General features: G+C 35.3%; 1 protein-coding gene across 2 annotated transcripts; it reads left to right on the top strand.

Annotated features, from left to right (window-relative positions):
- The first annotated feature begins 1,011 nt into the window (after positions 1-1,011).
- Positions 1,012-18,803, top strand: LOC122045379 (TOM1-like protein 9). 2 transcript variants are annotated; one of them, XM_042605580.1, is made up of 10 exons: positions 1,012-1,309; positions 4,607-4,685; positions 10,901-10,999; positions 11,088-11,201; positions 11,535-11,695; positions 13,099-13,180; positions 15,660-15,745; positions 16,071-16,244; positions 16,507-17,033; positions 17,966-18,803. In XM_042605580.1, exons 1-10 carry the CDS (start codon positions 1,209-1,211, stop codon positions 18,613-18,615), a joined length of 2,073 nt encoding a protein of 690 aa, XP_042461514.1. In that variant the 5' UTR covers positions 1,012-1,208; the 3' UTR covers positions 18,616-18,803. The 2 variants fall into 2 exon arrangements, with proteins under 2 accessions (XP_042461514.1, XP_042461513.1); XM_042605579.1 differs by having other exon boundaries at positions 11,085-11,201.
- Positions 18,804-18,874: the final 71 nt, after the last annotated feature.

The raw sequence follows: 18,874 nt of genomic DNA, 5'->3' as shown, positions 1-18,874 counted from the left end.
GGTGACTTCTGACAATCCGTCCCGACACAAACTATAACCTGGAGGGACAATAAACCCATGAAGGGATCGCAAGTAATTACGGTCGGATCGCGATCACGATCCGACTGCAATTGCAAGTGGTGCATCCCCTGGTCCACTTTTTTTGGACCAGGGGATCTGGGCTCCATTTGGTACTAATTTTATACCAAATTTGGTATTTTGGTGATGGATTGGAGATGCTCTTAATGGTACTTATATTACCCCTGGGCTATGATGCAGTGGCAGGATATATGGTTATCACTCAAGTACCCGCAGTTCGATCCCTAGCTATGACATATTTGTATGAATTTTTTCTCCAAATGAGACGTACAATCAAAGGATACTAGATTTCTTGGATGCCCGTCACGAACGGTTCTTGATTTATCTTGATAACCGATAAAAAAAATTCTAATGAACTGAATTGATCATCTTAAAATTAATTAATGGGACTAACTGCGTTTATGAATTTTTATTAATGATGCTATATTTATACCTGCAAACCCAACCTCAAATAATCTTCAGATCACTAAAACTTGGATAAGAAAAATAATTATTAGTTGACTCAAAAAATTTTCATTTTACTCCGTTTGGATAATCTAACATTATATAAAACAAACTTTATAATTTTAGAGTTTTTAAAAATTATATACTTTAATTAAAATTACTATACTCATTTTTTATAGATAAATATATGAAGGTTACATATTCATTCATACGATAAAATTTGACAGAAAATATAAAACGAGATATTGTTGATAAAAATAAAAGGGTGTTATTTTTTAATAATTTTATTTTAAAAATAGCTTTCCTAATTTTTCTCCTTAAAAAAATATCCGATTTTCCTATCTGAGGACTTGGAAGAAACAGCCAATCCAGCTTACCAAAGTCAACACATGAAGACATTCCATCGGCGGGCGGACAAACAGAATACTTTTTTTTTTAAATTTATTGTCTTTTATTTCTTGTTAAATTTGTCTGCTTTCCGTTTGGGGAGATATTTTAAAGAACGGCAAAATAAAGAGACACCGCCGACTCTTGCCTTAGATAAGGGAAAGCGAATCCGAGCTGCTCGCACACGCCCCCTTCTTCGTCATCTCGATCCCCGTCCGCCTCTCGCGTTGAATCGCTTCCGCCCTCATCCTTCTTGCTTAGGTCCGGCCAATCGTTTGGGTCTTGGAGGAGCTGCGGCGATGGCCGGCGCGCTGGTGGATCGAGCCACGAGTGACGCGCTCATCGGTCCGGATTGGTCGATGAACCTTGAGATCTGCGATGTCCTCAATCACGACCCCGGGTATGCGATTCTGCAGTGGCTGCTGCTTCCTCTCTCCTTTTGCTGCTTTATCTCTTTCTTCTCAGTCGGAGCTCCCGTTTCTTCTTCAGTGAGTTATTCTTCAGGGGTCAAAATTGATTTTGGTTGTTATTTCTTTCTTTTGTCGTTTGCATTTTTTTCCCTCGAAATTTTCGATTTTCGTAGATGTTTTTTATGCGACGAGACCGAAATATTTTAGTTAACCGTTTAATTAAAAAATATATGATTTATCGGCCTCGAATTTTCATCCAGTAGGTCAGGTAGGAACTACAGCAGCAGCAACAATAACAACAGCAAAAAAAAATGCGATGCTTTGGATGACACTAATAAACTGGAACCATCGTATTCTTATAAAGTATCTAATACAAAATGCTTTGATTTAGTTGTTTCGATAATTGATCGTTGAATGTTGCCTTAATTTTTGTACCTTTAGATGTTTCATTTTACCATAGGCACTGATCATCTATCACTTGATCTTTCCTATAGAGAAATGTACAATAAATCAAAACCGAGGAGTTTGTATTTTTTGCATTATTGTGAATGTTTAGCGGACACTAACCTAGAATAACTTAATCACTTAAACTTACATAGTTTCATATCCTGACTTTCTTAATCTTTATTCCTAATTTAAATATAAAAATTGCAAGAGGTTTACCTGCTGAATATGTTAGTATTCAGTAATTTCAGTAGTGTGGTTGAACGAGTTTAAATTTCTGGTATTATTGGTTAGACTTATGAACTCGACCGAGTTATGAAGGCACTGTTACAAATGAAAAGACTTAACCTATTTGTCCAAATTGCTAGAGTTTCAAATTCAACGTATGTGAAAGAAAAAAGGTTCTCTCTTTTGATTTATTGCAAATTGGAACGATCTCTTTATTTACAGAAGATTTCAGTTTCCTTTCCTTGTTTTTGTCAGCATGTGAAACAGATCAATTTATGGGTGAGACTCTTATGGGACATTATTTATCAATTTGTGACATTTAAATACCTTGCTAAATAGAATCAGTTGACAAACTGAACAAAAAGTGCAATCCCTGGAAGGTCCTTTTGGGGTGGGGTGGGGATTAAAGCTCCAAATTTCAAATTATCATTATGTTGGTAAAATGCATTATGCCTTTATCTATCTAGCATGCCGGATATGCCATACCCTTATTAAAGTTCATATCTAAGTGCATCTGGTCTATAATTCAACCTTGTTGGTCTATGAAATCTCACTGAGTTCCTATTATCATGACACAAGTCTTCATTTTCTCTGGGTTGAATGGAATCTACTTATTAACACAACAATTTCATGGGCACATACATCAGTTGTTGTGCCTGTGGCAATAGTGTTACAGAACACATGCAACATATACAACCTGCAACTAACTGCCAACATAGAGCCCACAATAACTTGTATAAATGAACACAATATAATGACTGGATAACTAAAATATGTAGTTAAAGAAATTATAATTTATCTAAAATTACATAATAAAACTGAAAAGAAAATACTAAAAGAACATCCATGAAATACTAGCGGCATAATAGAAGCAAATTTATAGTAAAACAATGAAACTGAAAAACAATGATTGTGAATATTGATAAAATTTAAAAACATATATAGCTGAAAACATATGGTAAAACAAATTAATAAATCTCCAAAGGCTGGAGGGAGTAAATTTCCATGAAAGTTGGTAACAGAATGCATTTCAGGAAAGCAACTAATGATTCGGTTCAACATCTCTATGCCTCATCTTAGGTCAATCTGGAGGCATGGGCAAAAGGATCCCAATTAAGAAATAGCTGGTAGGAATATAACAATGGTTTATGTATGATAGCAAAAGGTGAGTGACAAGACACTAATTAATATAATCAATTAAGCACAACTAATAAAAGTAAAGAAGTAAATCATAATGATGTGATATGCAAATGGACACACCATGTTACACTACTCTATCATAAATCACTATACATCCCTAAATAAGATTAAGGTTTGGAATTTTGTCCTATACTCTGACATGATTGAGAGGTGCTTGATGCTCAGTCAAGCTTGAGTACAACAACCAATGCGTAGCACCCCCATCCCATCTAGATGAGGCCTGACATAATAATGTCTAAAAGATTAATATTTTATAAATATCATCCCTATAAGCCTATAACTAATATTTATTATGCAATAATATATTTAACTATTATTTATTTTTAGTATTATTCTTAAAGCCCAGTGAGGTCAGTTGAACCTATTGGATTAGATATAGTAACGTCCCTGGAGTACATCGATGTTAATTGAACAAGTTCTTCCACAAATAGATAATCTACATTATGCCATTGCGTTCTTCCAGGGGGAAACCTAATTTCTTAGATGTGGAAGTAGTAGATTGTCATAATCACATCTAGTGCATAGTGCAGAGACCAGGTATAGGACCATTGCACTAACAACATGTGATCTTATCTAGATCAAATGACTGATGATCCAGTTAAGGCGCGCTCCCTTAGAGGCAGTAAACTTGTACTATGATAATTAGATATTTAGATTATCATGCTTATAGTCTCTAATTATTGTTCCATGAGAGGACAAAATACTTGGAAATTAATTGTCACTTCATTATAGAGAAGGCGAGATCATTGAAATTGTCATCTCATTTGTCAGTTCAATGAGTAATTAGAAAATTTAATTTCTAAATCTTTAAGGGGATCATAGAATTGGATGTATCTATAACATGCTTTCATAATATTTTGTGTAGTTTGAGGAGGGTATTAGAGAGCTAAATATAAATACCATTTATTCTAGTGTAGGTGTAGAAATACAATAATAAATCAAATTGTAGATAGAAAGGAAGCCCTTATAATTTCATCATTAACCTGACCAGGCAGCAGTGCCTTGTTGAAGCAAATGTAATAATGTTAAATGTCTAAATTTAATAAGAGATTCCCATGTATGATTGTCAGAGGCTGAACAGTTTAACATATGAAAATCACTTGTTTGGTTATGTGATGTCCCATGGGAATCCTGTATTCCATAACTGAAGTAGCTGGATCCCCTATCATCAATTGCAGTTTGCTTCTCTGTGGCCCAAGTGATTAGAGTTTAAGAATCCAACTTTGCAATGAAAAAATAAGGCTAAGTTCAGTGACCAATCCTTGAATTGACATTGATGGGCCACACCCTAGCATAATTCTGTATTTACATTTGCCTCTAACCGTTTAATTATGGTCACGCCAAGTGTATACTTCATATCTCACACTGCAAAATTTGCTTAGTAATGATTTAATTCTTTTTTGTTTGGTTTGCAGACAAGTTAAAGATATTGTAAAGATACTCAAGAAACGTATTGCACATAAAAATTCCAAGGTCCAACTTCTTGCACTAACGGTAAGTGCATCTATAAGTTTGGTTTCAGTTATTATGATATTTGCTGGAGCTACTTCTTATTGGGTTTCCAATATTGGTGATGCAGCCATGTTTGTGAGTTGGTAAATCTGGTAGGTTCTTTCCTTATTTGTGTGCATTATGTTGAAAATTAAACTTGATTTTAGATGTTGATAAATTTTATGGAGATAGAATGGTGAGGTGGCAAGTTTTGACTAGAGATAGGATAGAGATAGAACTTGATGAATTGATAATAGTTCGTGGAGATAGAATTTAAAAAAAAATAAAAAATGTCATGATTATCTCATATTAGTGCTTATCCAATAAGCCTATAAATATGTACTTCTTTTCACTGAATGAAATAAGTTGAGTTTTCTATTTTCTTCTACTCCTTTTCCACATAGAGTTATTTCTCCTCTTCCACATTTTTTCCTTCTATAATTCTTTTTTCTTCTCCCATAATTTCTGTTTCCAACAAACTGGTATCAAAGCTATGGCTAATGGAGGTATGGTTCCCTTCCAAGTTCCAGTACTCAAAGCGAGTAATTATGACAATTGGAGTATCAAGATGAAGGCGCTTCTTGGAGCTCATGATGTTTGGGAAGTTATAGAAAAAGGCTACGTTGAGCCTCGTGACGACTCGACGTTATCTTCAACTGAAAAAGATAGTCTGAGAGATTTAAGAAAGAGAGACAAGAAGACTCTCTTCCTCATTTATCAAGCTTTAGATGAGGATGGTTTTGAGAAGATTTCAAGTGCTACTTCAGCCAAGCAAGCATGGAAAAAGCTCCAAGTCTCATATCAAGGAGAAGAAAAGGTAAAAAAGGTACGACTTCAGACATTAAGAAGTCAATTTGATGCTCTTCGTATGAAAGAAGGTGAGTTAGTATCAGATTATTTTTCTAGAGTCTCTACCATTTCCAATCAACTAAAAAGAAATGGTGAGAAACTAGAAGAAGTAACTATCATTGAGAAAATTCTTCGATCATTGGATTCAAAATTTGATAGCATTACAACCATCATCGAAGAGATCAAGGATCTACAAGTCATGACGATTGAGCAACTGTTGGGTTCATTACAAGCCCATGAAGAAAAGAAGAAGATAAATGAAGAAATTACTCAACAACTCCTAAAGACGACTCTTCAACCGACAAAGAAAGATGAAAGCTCCAGTAATAATAGAAGTCAACGAGGAAGAGGTCGTGGATATGGACGAGGCCGTTCTAATGAGCAAGGATGGGTCTCCAACAACAACAATGAAAGAGGAGAACATTCAACAAGAGGACGTGGAAGAGGGTATACAAACTCGAGGTACGATAAATCTCAAGTTAAGTGCTACAATTGTGACAAATTTGGACATTATGCAAAAGAATGTAGATCGCCCAAGAATAAAGTATATGAAAGAGTAAATTATATGGAAGAAAGGAAAGAAGAAGATGGCACCCTACTGCTAGCATATAAAGATAATGAAAGAGAAGAAGATACAATTTGGTATCTCGACACTGGTGCAAGCAATCATATGTGTGGGAAAAGAAACATGTTCGTAGAGCTTGATGAATCAGTTGGTGGTAATGTATCCTTCGGAGATGAATCAAAGATTGAGGTAAAAGGCAAAAGTAACATTCTCATCCGTTTGAAGAATGGAAAACATGAATTTATCTCAAATGTTTTCTTTGTACCAAATATGAAGAGCAACATCCTAAGCTTAGGACAACTTTTGGCAAAAGGGTATGATATTCATCTAAAAGATGGTATGCTCATCTTGAAAGATCATATTGGTTGCTTAATTGCTAAGGTGCCTATGTCAAAAAATAGAATGTTCTTACTTAATATTCAAAATGATGTCGTCAACTGTCTCAAAGCTTGTTACAAAGACATCACTTGGCTATGGCATCTTCGATTTAGACATCTGAATTTCGGAGGACTAGAACTGCTTTCAAAGAAGGAGATGGTGAGAGGACTACCTTACATCAAACATCCTGATCAAGTATGTGAAGCATGCCTACGTGGGAAGCAATTTAGAAGAGGTTTTCCAAAGGAGTCAAGTTCCAGAGCTCAAAAGCCTCTTGAACTTATACATACAGATGTTTGCGGTCCGATAAAGCCAAGTTCACTTGGTAAGAGTAATTATTTCATTCTTTTCATAGATGATTTTTCTCGAAAAATTTGGGTATACTTCTTGAAGCAAAAATCAGAGGCCTTTGGCATATTCAAGAAATTTAAAGCTACCATAGAAAAGGAGAGCGGTCTCGAGGTCAAAGCTATGCGTTCTGATCGAGGAGGAGAATTTACCTCAAAGGAGTTTCAAGAATTTTGTGAAGCCAACGGAATACGACGACCCTTGACAGTTCCAAGATCCCCTCAACAAAATGGAGTGGCGGAAAGAAAGAATCGAACCATCCTTGACATGGCATTCTCAAAAGCAAGCGGCTACCAAAGGAACTTTGGGCAGAAGCGGTTGCATGTGCAGTATACTTATCCAACCGATCACCAACAAGGAGTGTGTGGGGCAAGACACCACAAGAAGCATGGAGCGGAAGGAAGCCTGGGATTTCTCATCTAAAAGTTTTTGGAAGTATAGCTCACGTTCATGTGCCTGATCAATCAAGAAGCAAATTGGATGATAAAAGTAAGAAGTTTATTTTTATTGGTTATGATACTAACTCAAAAGGGTATAAGCTATACAATCCAGATATTGGGAAGACAATCATCAGCCGAGATGTCATATTTAATGAAGAAGAAGAATGGAATTGGGAATCTCGAAATGAAGATTACAACTTCTTCCCATACTTTGAAGAAGAAAATGTGGAGCAACCAAGGGTAGAGCAAACAAGAGAGGAGCCTACTACTCCACTAGTAACACCAACATCAAGTACTCAAGAGAATTTATCTGCATCAACTTCAAGTGAAAGAGTACCACGCTTTAGAAGCTTACGGGAAATTTATGAGGTAACTGAAAATCAAGATAATCTTACGCTATTTTGTCTCTTTGCGGATTGCGAGCCTATAGATTTCCAAGAAGCTATAAAAAGCAAAAGGTGGAAAGATGCAATGGATGAAGAAATCAAGGCGATAGAGAAGAACGACACATGGGAGTTAACGACACTTCCTAAAGGACATAAGGCGATTGGTGTGAAGTGGGTGTACAAAATAAAGAAGAATGCCAAAGGAGAAATTGAAAGATATAAAGCAAGATTGGTGGCAAAAGGCTACAGTCAAAGATCTGGCATTGATTATGATGAGGTATTCGCTTCCGTTGCTCGATTAGAAACTATCAGACTAATCATTGCTTTAGCAGCTCAAAATAAGTGGAAAATACATCAAATGGATGTAAAATCTGCTTTTTTAAATGGAGTTCTTGAAGAAGAAGTCTATATTCAGCAACCATCAGGTTATGAAGTTAAAGGACAAGTAGACAGAGTTCTAAAATTGAAGAAGGCTCTCTACGGGCTGAAGCAAGCACCAAGGGCATGGAATAGCCGAATAGACAAGCACCTGCAAGAGAAAGGCTTCATCAAATGTCCTTATGAACATGCATTATACATTCAGAGTAAGGATAAAGATGTTTTAATTGTATGCCTATATGTCGATGACTTGATCTTCACAGGAAGCAATCCAAGTATGTTTGGAGAATTTAAAGAAGTGATGACTAAAGAGTTTGAAATGACTGATATTGGGCTCATGGCATACTATTTAGGCATTGAAGTGAACCAAAGGGAAGATGGAAGCTTCATCTCACAAGCAGGTTATGCAAGAGAGATATTAAAGAAGTTCAGGATGGATAATAGTAAGTCTATAAATACCCCAGTAGAATGTGGAGTCAAGCTATCAAAGCATGATGAAGAAGAAAAAGTTGATCCAACATTTTTTAAGAGTTTGGTTGGAAGTTTACGATACTTGACGTGCACAAGGCCTGATATTCTTTATGTTGTTGGACTTGTTAGTCGCTACATGGAAGATCCAACTACTACCCACCTTAAGATCGCTAAGAGAATTTTGCGCTATATCAAAGGTACGATAGATTTTGGATTACTTTATTCAACATCTAACCACTTCAAACTTGAAGGATATAGTGACAGTGATTGGGGTGGAGATATAGATGATAGAAAGAGCACTACAGGATTTGTGTTCTTTATGGGAAATACAGCTTTCACTTGGATGTCGAAAAAATAGCCTATTGTCACACTTTCTACTTGTGAAGCAGAGTATGTGGCTGCGACTTCATGTGTTTGTCATGCTGTTTGACTCAGAAATTTATTGAATGAGTTAAGTTTACCACAAGAAGAGGCAACCAAGATACGAGTTGATAACAAGTCTACAATAGCACTAGCAAAAAATCCAGTCTTCCATGATAGAAGCAAGCACATCGATACGTGCTTTCACTATATCAGAGAATGTATTACAAGAAAAGAGGTGCAAGTGGAATACATAAAGTCTCAAGATCAAGTTGCTGATATTTTTACCAAGCCACTCAAATTTGAAGACTATATCAAGATGCGATATTTGCTTGGAGTTACAAAATCAAGTTTAAGAGGGGGTGTTGAAAATTAAACTTGATTTTAGATGTTGATAAATTTTATGGAGATAGAATGGTGAGGTGACAAGTTTTGACTAGAGATAGGATAGAGATAGAACTTGATGAATTGATAATAGTTCGTGGAGATAGAATTTAAAAAAAAATAAAAAATGTCATGATTATCTCATATTAGTGCTTATCCAATAAGCCTATAAATATGTACTTCTTTTCACTGAATGAAATAAGTTGAGTTTTCTATTTTCTTCTACTCCTTTTCCACATAGAGTTATTTCTCCTCTTCCACATTTTTTCCTTCTATAATTCTTTTTTTCTTCTCCCATAATTTCTGTTTCCAACACATTACTCTAACCAGAACCTTGTCACTGTCACACGTCTTGTTCTGTAATATTTCTTCTTTCGACAAGGATGATCTAACTTCACTTAGTTTACATGCAATAACCAGTTATTTCTATATTTCTCTTTGTGATTTTTTATTTACATTATTCAATCTGATCTATATTGCAGATATCTTTATGATTAATTCATTGCATAAATTGAAATGTGGAGAGGCACTCACCATAGGTAGCTTTGGACATATGATTCAAAAGCCATATTCAAACTAACATGGTCTTTTTTTCTTCTCAAGTTTTTGCCTTGTGATAATTGCTTTAGGCTGTAGAGATTATTTAATCTATTCTACAAATTGAAATGTGGAGTGATACTCACCATAGGTATATTTTAACATATGATTCAAAATCCATATTCAAACTAACATGGATTTTTTTTTCTTAAGTGTCTGCCTTGCGATGATTGTTGTAGGCCGTTAATTTTTTGAAAGGTCATATGTTCAACACTACACCTTTTTTTTAAAAAAAAAAAAAATTGATCTGAATACTACTCTCTTTCTTGATGACAAAAGTGATGGTTTTGGTAATTAAAAACATTATGTAACTCGAAAAGCCTCAGAGTTAGTTTTATTATTCCACTGCCTTGAGTTTTATTTTCTTTTCTATATTTCAGGCCTAGCTTTCTGACAAATCAGCTTGGAAGAAATAGGCTAGTAAAAAAAATTCATAGGGAAAAGATAGCAAATATTTCCCTTAAAGAAATGAAGGAAGTAGAGTTCCCTTACGACTCTTAGAGAGAAGGAAAGAGGGAGAAAATCTTATATTTTCAAAATTTATGTGTTACAAAATTAATAAATTAAAAGATATAAAATTTGAATTTTTTAGGTCAGATTTGAGCTATTGTTGTGAACAATGACATTTCAACCAAATCAGGCACAAGCATATTTAGGGCAAACTGGGTAAACATTTCCCTAGTGCTTTCCTTTGGTCCTCCATTCCACCAAATGGAACCATGATTAGAGAAATTTTCTACCACTTTGTTTCCCTCTACATTTTCTTTCCTCATATGAAGCATAACTTTAACCTTTCAATGTCCTCTAGACATTCAACTTTTCATACAAAATATTTGTTTTACTTGCTGTTCATAAAGTTCAATGGTACAATACGTGTAGGCGATCAAAATAGTTAGCACTGTGGTCTTGTTGTTTGTACTATTGTTTTTCTTAGAGATTGTTTCTTTACCTATAAATAATAAACAATTTATTGCAAGGAGCGATCGCTAAGAAAAAAATATGAGTCTTTTGTATCTTTGTTTATCTTATCCAACTTCCAACTAATTTGTTTTTCTTTTCCAGCTTTTAGAAACAATTGTTAAAAATTGTGGGGACATAGTGCACATGCATGTTGCTGAGAAAGATATATTGCATGAGATGGTCAAGATTTTCAAAAAGAAGGTTCTCGTTTTTTCCATTCAGACATCCTTTGGCATTCTTAGCTGATTCAACACTGAATCATGTTTCCTCACTCTTTTTCACACAGCAGTCCGATTTCCATGTTAAGGAAAAGATACTCATATTAATAGATACATGGCAAGAAGCTTTCGGTGGTCCTCGGGCAAGATATCCACAATATTTTGCTGCCTATCAGGAACTGTTGGTATGCTTTTGTAGTTTTTAAACTTCCTTAAAATAGGAACACAAATCCATCTGAAGCATACCTACCCAGTCTTTGCTTTGGTTCATTAAATCTTGATTTTTTAGTTGATAATGCTTGAGATCAAAACAGAGCTAGATCCAATAATAGAATCATAGACCTTTACATGTGTAAAGGGCCACTTTGCACAAGTTTTGTTCTAAACATAGTGTCTTATTAATACCACTGTTAAATTTATCAAAAGGTCTAAAGATGTGAACTGGGTGAAGTTTTGTAAACAGTGATCATGTTTTGCCAGTGTTTTTTCTTATCTTTAATTTCTTCTGTTTTAATCAGAGAGCTGGAGCTGTTTTCCCTCCAAGAACGGATACATCTCCACCTATCTTTACTCCTCTACAGACACAACCTCTGCAAACTTATCCTCCATCAATGCGAACCCCTGGTTATCAAACTGAACCACCTGAGTCTTCAGTTGCATCTGAATTTCCTGCTTTGAGGTACTTTATTATTTTTTCATATTTTTCTTCAGTGTACACTTGTAGTATATATATATTTCTTGTTAATGACTTTAGTTTTGTTTTTCACTTCAATGATTTACCTTTCTTAATAGTACTCTGTTCTAGTTGTGTATGAATGGGCTATTCTAATAAGGTGGGGCATCAAAACATCTAAGTAATAAGAAAGTATGCCTTTTGGGAAGGCTTGGCCTGTCGCATGAATTCTCAGTTCATAACATGAAATTACAATTTCCGCTGCACTCTTTATCAGTTCATTCACTGTTCCACTGAACTTGTTTAAAATTTTGGATATTGACGACAGCCCCATTAGTTTGCATATTTTTTTTCAACCCATTCCTTTCCTGTATTTTCCAGTACCATAAAATTTAGATTTCATTGGGTATGTCTGCTAGTATGGAAATTTGAAAACTATTAATGGAAGTACCAAGTTGGGATAAGAAAGGTTGAGGTTTGCATCAGGCATTGACAGCTAACATTATGAATGCAAAACCATGATATGGATCTTAACCATATTTGTTATGAGGCTAGGTCATCGCTTGTATGAAACATGAGGGGTCTTCATCCCTGTACATATGTTCAAGGATGGGGGGTTAGGAGGTTTCCAAATATGATCCATCTTCATCACTTGGATGTCATGCAGACTAGCAAAAGATTCTCAGTGTTGTGAGTCAATGATGGTAAGAAGCAGTTAGTTCATGATTGTAGGATTGGGTTAGCAATTCGGAATATAGGATAGTTTTGGGGAAACGGCAATAATTGATAGCTGCAATGATTAGGATGATAGTAAATATTAAGATCCCACGAAACAATATGGGCTGGAGCAAAATCAAGAGAAGAAATATGTAATATAGGTTTAAAACTTGGTATAAAGCAGTAATTTAAAATAAGAACAGAGAGGGTGGTGTTAGATAAGGATTATAAGGATAAGGCTGTCAAGGACTAGTTGTGGCATAGTATATCCAAATGCGCTGATATCATGGCTTTCTTATTGGTAAATTTTCCATTTTCTCTCTTTACCCACTGGTAATTCCTTATTTCTTGATGGTAATCTTTGGTGATGGCTCCAGCATGAATGAGCTGCAAAATTGAGTTATCCTACTCCTTTCTTCCCTTTAGGTTGAGCCGTGGGATTAAGTTATGGCAGAAGTCATTGATTTCACCCATATCATTTGGTGCCTTGGAGAATAGTCAGTAATGCAAGTGTATGGTTTAGGGTAATTATAGACAGTAGTGTTTAAACAATTTAGAGAAATCAAGGTAGGTTCCCTGAGCTTGCCAGGTTATAGTTTCATTTATTCAAAAGTTTATATCCATAGTGTTCCATGCTATACAAGATTAGCATTTTGTCTCGCATGTACTGATGATTCCATTTAATTTTACAGCCTCACTGAAATTCAGAATGCTGGTGGTATCGTAGATGTTCTTGCTGAGATGTTAAATGCTTTAGATCCTAGAAACAAAGAGGTAAGAGTTGAGACTTGGTTCTTTCTTTTACCCATTCAAATATTACTTCTAATTTTGGCATAGTTGTACAATGTGGGAGCAAGGTTGATCCAACCTAGTCATAGGAAGTGATTTGATAGTGGATTTTATTACCATTACATCCTAATTTAACATAACTATCATAATTGTTGTCATCAAACCATGTTTGCTTGCATTATTGTTCACTCATGGATCTTATTGCTTCATTAAGTTAATGTCGAACTGCATCGCTAGTTATATTCAAATCAATTAAAGCATTTTTTATTATTAGATTAGAATTTTTTTTGTCTTCCTCTTCCCCTTACACCTTCCTATCTAATTGATTCAACTCATTTTACTACAGAATCTATTGTACATCTTGAATGTGTGTTTTTCTTTCAACTTATTTTCTCTAATATTATTATTTGTAGGAGCTACACCCATTTCTCTTGATGATATTTTTTGTATTTTCTTCTAGTCTCTTGCATCAATCTTAGCATTCTCATCTATGCTACATTAGTTTTTGTGCACAGATCTCCTAATAGCTCAATGCTTCAACCTTTTCAATATGGTAAGGCTACCATACTCTTTAAAATATTTTCTTATACTCTAAGAGAAACACAACGATTATTCAACTCTGGAAGCTCCTCTCCATGTCAATTGCTCACTTTGATCCTATTAATGATTAGTTGTCAATATCTGTCCTACTAACTAAATCCGCTAGTTTATAATTTTTTTTAACACAATTCAAGCTTTAACTTTCTTCTCGTTAGTCGTTACATGCTCATCAAGAGTTCTACTTAGCTAAAACCTTTAGTTTATAAAATTTCTTTGCGCAATTCAAGTTTTAACTTTCTTCTCTCAACACGCTTATCAACTGCTATAATATTAGGACACACTATAGTTTCAAATTTCTATTCTATCAGTTGGCACAGGCAAAAAAAGCTTTCTACCTGTCGATGGACACATGAGAAGGTGTAAAATCTCCGATATGCAAGCATATCCTTCGTGGAAATTTTTCGTTCCACCTACTTAGTGGCACTCAAGTTGCAAAATCTCTAATACACAGACATATCCTTTTTCCGTGACATCATCCATGAAATTATCCTTCATCCATGACATCATACGTCTCATCCTTCGTTCATGAGTTCATCCTTTTCTCTATAAGTGTGAGTTCATCTTCGTCATAATCTCATGTTCATTGTAAGCTCGTCCTTTGATTTGAACCAACAATGCCCAAGCCCTAGCCTTTGTTCTCTAGCCATAAGCCATGAATGATGAACAATGCAAGTGTAAACGATTAAACAACTCTGAAATGGCAGGACAAAGTGATCGGCTAAGTATTTTCACAAGTAAATCTTATCCCTCCTCTTTCCTCCTCTTCTTCATCTTCTTCATTTTCTCCTATTCCTCCTCGATGCCTCTAGCACAATGTGTCAGTCGAAACAACACTATCTTGTTTGGTTGGGAACTGAATCCTTGACTCCGAATGAGATTTCAAACCTTAGCATACATTAGTGAAGGTTATCTTGAATATGATTGATGAGATTCTATGTTACTGGGACTCGTGTACAAGTATTCAGCATGGGTTTGACATGGCTATTTCTAAAATTTTTCACATGAGCAATAGAATTATCAATTGTTGTCTAATTGGAGTATCGGTGTTCAAGTGCCAAGTATCCTACACGAGTACACAGAGGGTAAATGTAGAGTCCAGGTATCAAAGATGAGATTTATCTAATACTTGGTTTTCTTAAAAGAAATCATTTTTGAAAATCATATATAGGACCATTAATATATGTATTAATTTCCAATATCTAGATTATTGTCACATAGTCTAATGTCATTTAACATATTTGAAAAATTCATGTAGTGGTTACATATACGATATAGTCTAACTGTTAAGTACTGCATTTAGAAATACTAAGTAGTAACTTTCTACAAGATTGACAACAATGGCAAATAAGAAAGAGATCTTTATTCAGAAAGGGTTCAAGGTTTACTTAGATGATGTTTCCAAAATAAGGTCTACTTTTGCAAATGGCGAAACTTTAAAAGATTTATGTGAATGTATATTCCTTTTTTCCATTACGTCATGGTTGTCATGCTTGAGATTCTAACTAGACATAGGATTGACTCTTGGATTTGCCATATGCAAACTCAATTTATGTCCTACCTGAGATTTGGATCATTGGGATCATTTTTTTTAGGTTGTAGAATTGTAAGATTTTAACAGCTATCTTGGAATCTTAGCAGTCATATGTGAGAATTTTGTTTTTATTTATTAAACTGATTTAACATTTGAAGGGAATTTTGTATGTAGATTGTCTGAGTTGCACTCTTTGGAACGGGAAGATCATGTCTCACGTTAAAGTCAATAACAATGTTTTTTTACTTTTACCAATTCATTTATGCTAAACTTTCGGCACAAAGTTTGGATTCAATGTTGAAAATCCTCAAGCAGAGTGGCTTTTTATTGTAGGGGCTTAAACAAGAGGTAATTATTGACCTTGTCAGCCAATGTCGTACTTACCGACAGAGAGTCGTCCATCTTGTTAACACAACATCGTAAGTCTGCTTTTCTCCTTTATGATCTTTGGAAGAAACAGATTAGTGATGTTCCTTAGTAGCTAATCTCCTTGTGCAAAAGCAATGGTGAAAATTTTGCACATTCAAGTAACATTAATTGAATTTCTTGTATAATTCATCTTTCCTTTGCCTGCTTTATCTGCTCAACTCTCTTATGTTTATTAATGGCCTATTTATCTGAAACTTGCATTTCCTGTCAGATGTGACATTTAATTAATATTTTGATATTTCATAAGTTGTTTTTTCTCTTCATTTGTCAAGAATGAGGTTTTTAATGCATAAAGCATTTCTTGTTTTACCACAGAGATGAGGAGCTACTAAGCCAAGGACTTGCTTTGAATGATAATTTACAGAAAGTACTAGCAAAGCATGATGCTATAGCTGCTGGAATTGCAGTTCCTGTTGAGAAGCAGCAAAAACCTCTCCAGGCACTTGTAAATGTTAATGATTCTTCATCTAGCAAAGATTCAGAGCAAAGGTAGTAAATTTTGTCTTTTTACAATTTACTATATACGCGGTGTTCATGGTAGTTGCTAAACCAAATAGCCATGCCATGTTTTATACAAATTTTCAATTTTTGATACAAAAAAGCTTAATCAATTTAATTCATTATAATTAATATACTTGCTGATGAAAGATTTGAGTAGTTTTCACAGAAACCTTGTATACTTCAGCTTTTGTCTACAATACTCCAAAAATTTGCTGCACCTATTTATTTTTATTTGGTCTTGCATATTCAGAAATAGGTTGTCAATTACAACCACAAGTGCAAATAATCAACCGCCTGTACAGAAATTATTGCCGCCATCACCACCTCAATCTGATAGTTCAAAATCTTCTTCAGTTAAAATAGATCCAAATATGGACCTTCTTAGTGGCGATGACTTTAACAAACCTGCAACGGATGATCTGCTAGCTCTAGTTCCTGTCACCCAACCAGCTAGAAATTCTGCTTCAGACCAGAACATCTTAGCTCTTGCAGACATGTTTCCTCCAACTAACTATAACAGTAGCACATCTCCTGCAAACATATTTGATTCAAATTCTGCATTTTCACCACAACAGAGATATCCTGGTGTTTCCAACCTTCAGCTGCAAACATCACAATCACATTCTGTGCCCTTTGGTAATGGAAGCATTCCAAACTTAACAGCATCCCAATTTGAGCACAGTCATGCCAATGGAGTACAGCTAAACCAGGCAACAAATGCATGGAATGGTCAACTTGTTCCGGCACACAACCCACAACAGCAACCAATGGGCTATGGTATGATCATTACTTAATCCTTCTTCATTCCTGTCTTTTGTTTCTCATTAGCATTGTTTTCAATAATTTGATTCTTTTAATCATTCATTTTGTTAGATGTTGGAGATCTATTCCTTATAAAATAAGGATAAATTGCTGAAACCAGAAAATGCATTTGCTTTTCTATAGTGTTTGTCTATCTTGTTAGCCAAAGGTCTTTGCTTTCTGTATTTATTGTTTGATGAGTAAACTACGAGTAGTTTGTGTCTCTTGAATATGACTTGCATTCTCTTTACGTCTTCTTATCATAACAATACAATTGTATTTATCTATGATGCATGCATATAGGGCATGCATGCATGCACATGTAGCTACATATGAAAATGTATGAACTTTTTTGTGTCTCTTGAATATGACTTGCATTCTCTTTACATCTTCTTATCATAACAATACAATTGTATTTATGTATGATGCATGCATATAGGGCATACATGCATGCACATGGAGCTACATATGAAAATGTATGAATTTTTATTTCCAGGGGTTGCATATCTCACTTTATGTCGGTCTTTTTGTTATTTGTCTCTCAATGAATTTGTTTTTCAATGCTTATGTACCATATTGCCATACTAGTCTGTGGCATGAAGTAAATGTATGACTCGACACCCATGTATGCATGGCTTAAGCAAGCTATCAAATGAACGAGGATTCTTAGATCTTGCTTAATGCTAGGAACAGGTATCCTTGGCAACTTCAGGTGTTCAGAAAAAAGGGTTTCTTTATCATCATCGTAGACATTATTACAATTAAGAAAGTGAAATGATTCAATGTTTCTGAGTAAGAAAGAGAACTGATTCTATGATTCTGTTTATGTAGGTCTTATAAGACATTTTCCTCAGAGAGCTTTGCCTACACTTATTTGCTTGGGTGATTTTTCTTTCATTCTACTACAGGCGCAAGTGAGCAAGATGGGGCTTTACCCCCGCCGCCATGGGAAGCACAACCATTACAGAATGAAATAACTGCTTTGCAGCATCAACCACTCCACGCTGGGCAACTTGGAGCCATAACTCAACCCATGCCAGGTGGACAGCTGGGCGCCATGCCGCCACAGTCTATTCCAGGAAGTCAGCAGGGGGGAATGCATCCACAGCATACATCAGTCACCCAGCTTACAGGTGGTTTACAACCACAATTTGGACCAAGCAGTCAGTTTCCAGGCATGTATTCTCCAATGCAGAACAGCCAGGTGATGCCTATTTATCCACAACAAATGTTTGGAGGTTATGTAGGTATGGTTCAACAGACAACGCAAGGCTTTCACCCAACAGGATATGGACTTGGCCAGCAATTTGATTCTCAGTACTATAATCCATCTAGATCTTATTCCGGAGCAAATGAGCTCTCACAGAGAATGTATGGGCTCTCTGTGCAAGATAATAACTCTTTTTCAAGCATGACTTCTTCCTACCAGATGCCTACATCCTCCCCCTCATATGTGCACCAATCAAACAAACCATCGAAGCTCGACAATAATCTTTTCAGTGATCTTGTTAGTATGGCTAAAACAAAGCCAACTAAACCTACTGGTAGCAAAAGTTGATGGCTTGTGAAACATATGGAGTTTTTTTTTTTTTGACGTTTTTGGTAGTGATGCCTTTCTTACATTGTATTTTCTCCTGCCTCCACATTTGTAAGATGTCCTTTGCTATGAATGATATATATTTGTATCTTCATGGGGAGAAGAGTCGAGGTTGATTAGAAAGATTTTTAAAGTTATATTTGCTTTCACGCCTGATTTGTTCATATCTCCGAGCTTGAAGGCAAGTCAAATTTGCATGTGATGCTGGAGCTTGCTTATG

Source organism: Zingiber officinale, chromosome 2B (genome assembly GCF_018446385.1).
Source record: "Zingiber officinale cultivar Zhangliang chromosome 2B, Zo_v1.1, whole genome shotgun sequence".
NCBI classification, from domain to species: Eukaryota; Viridiplantae; Streptophyta; class Magnoliopsida; order Zingiberales; family Zingiberaceae; genus Zingiber; species Zingiber officinale.
This window is presented reverse-complemented; position numbering and strand designations above follow the sequence as displayed.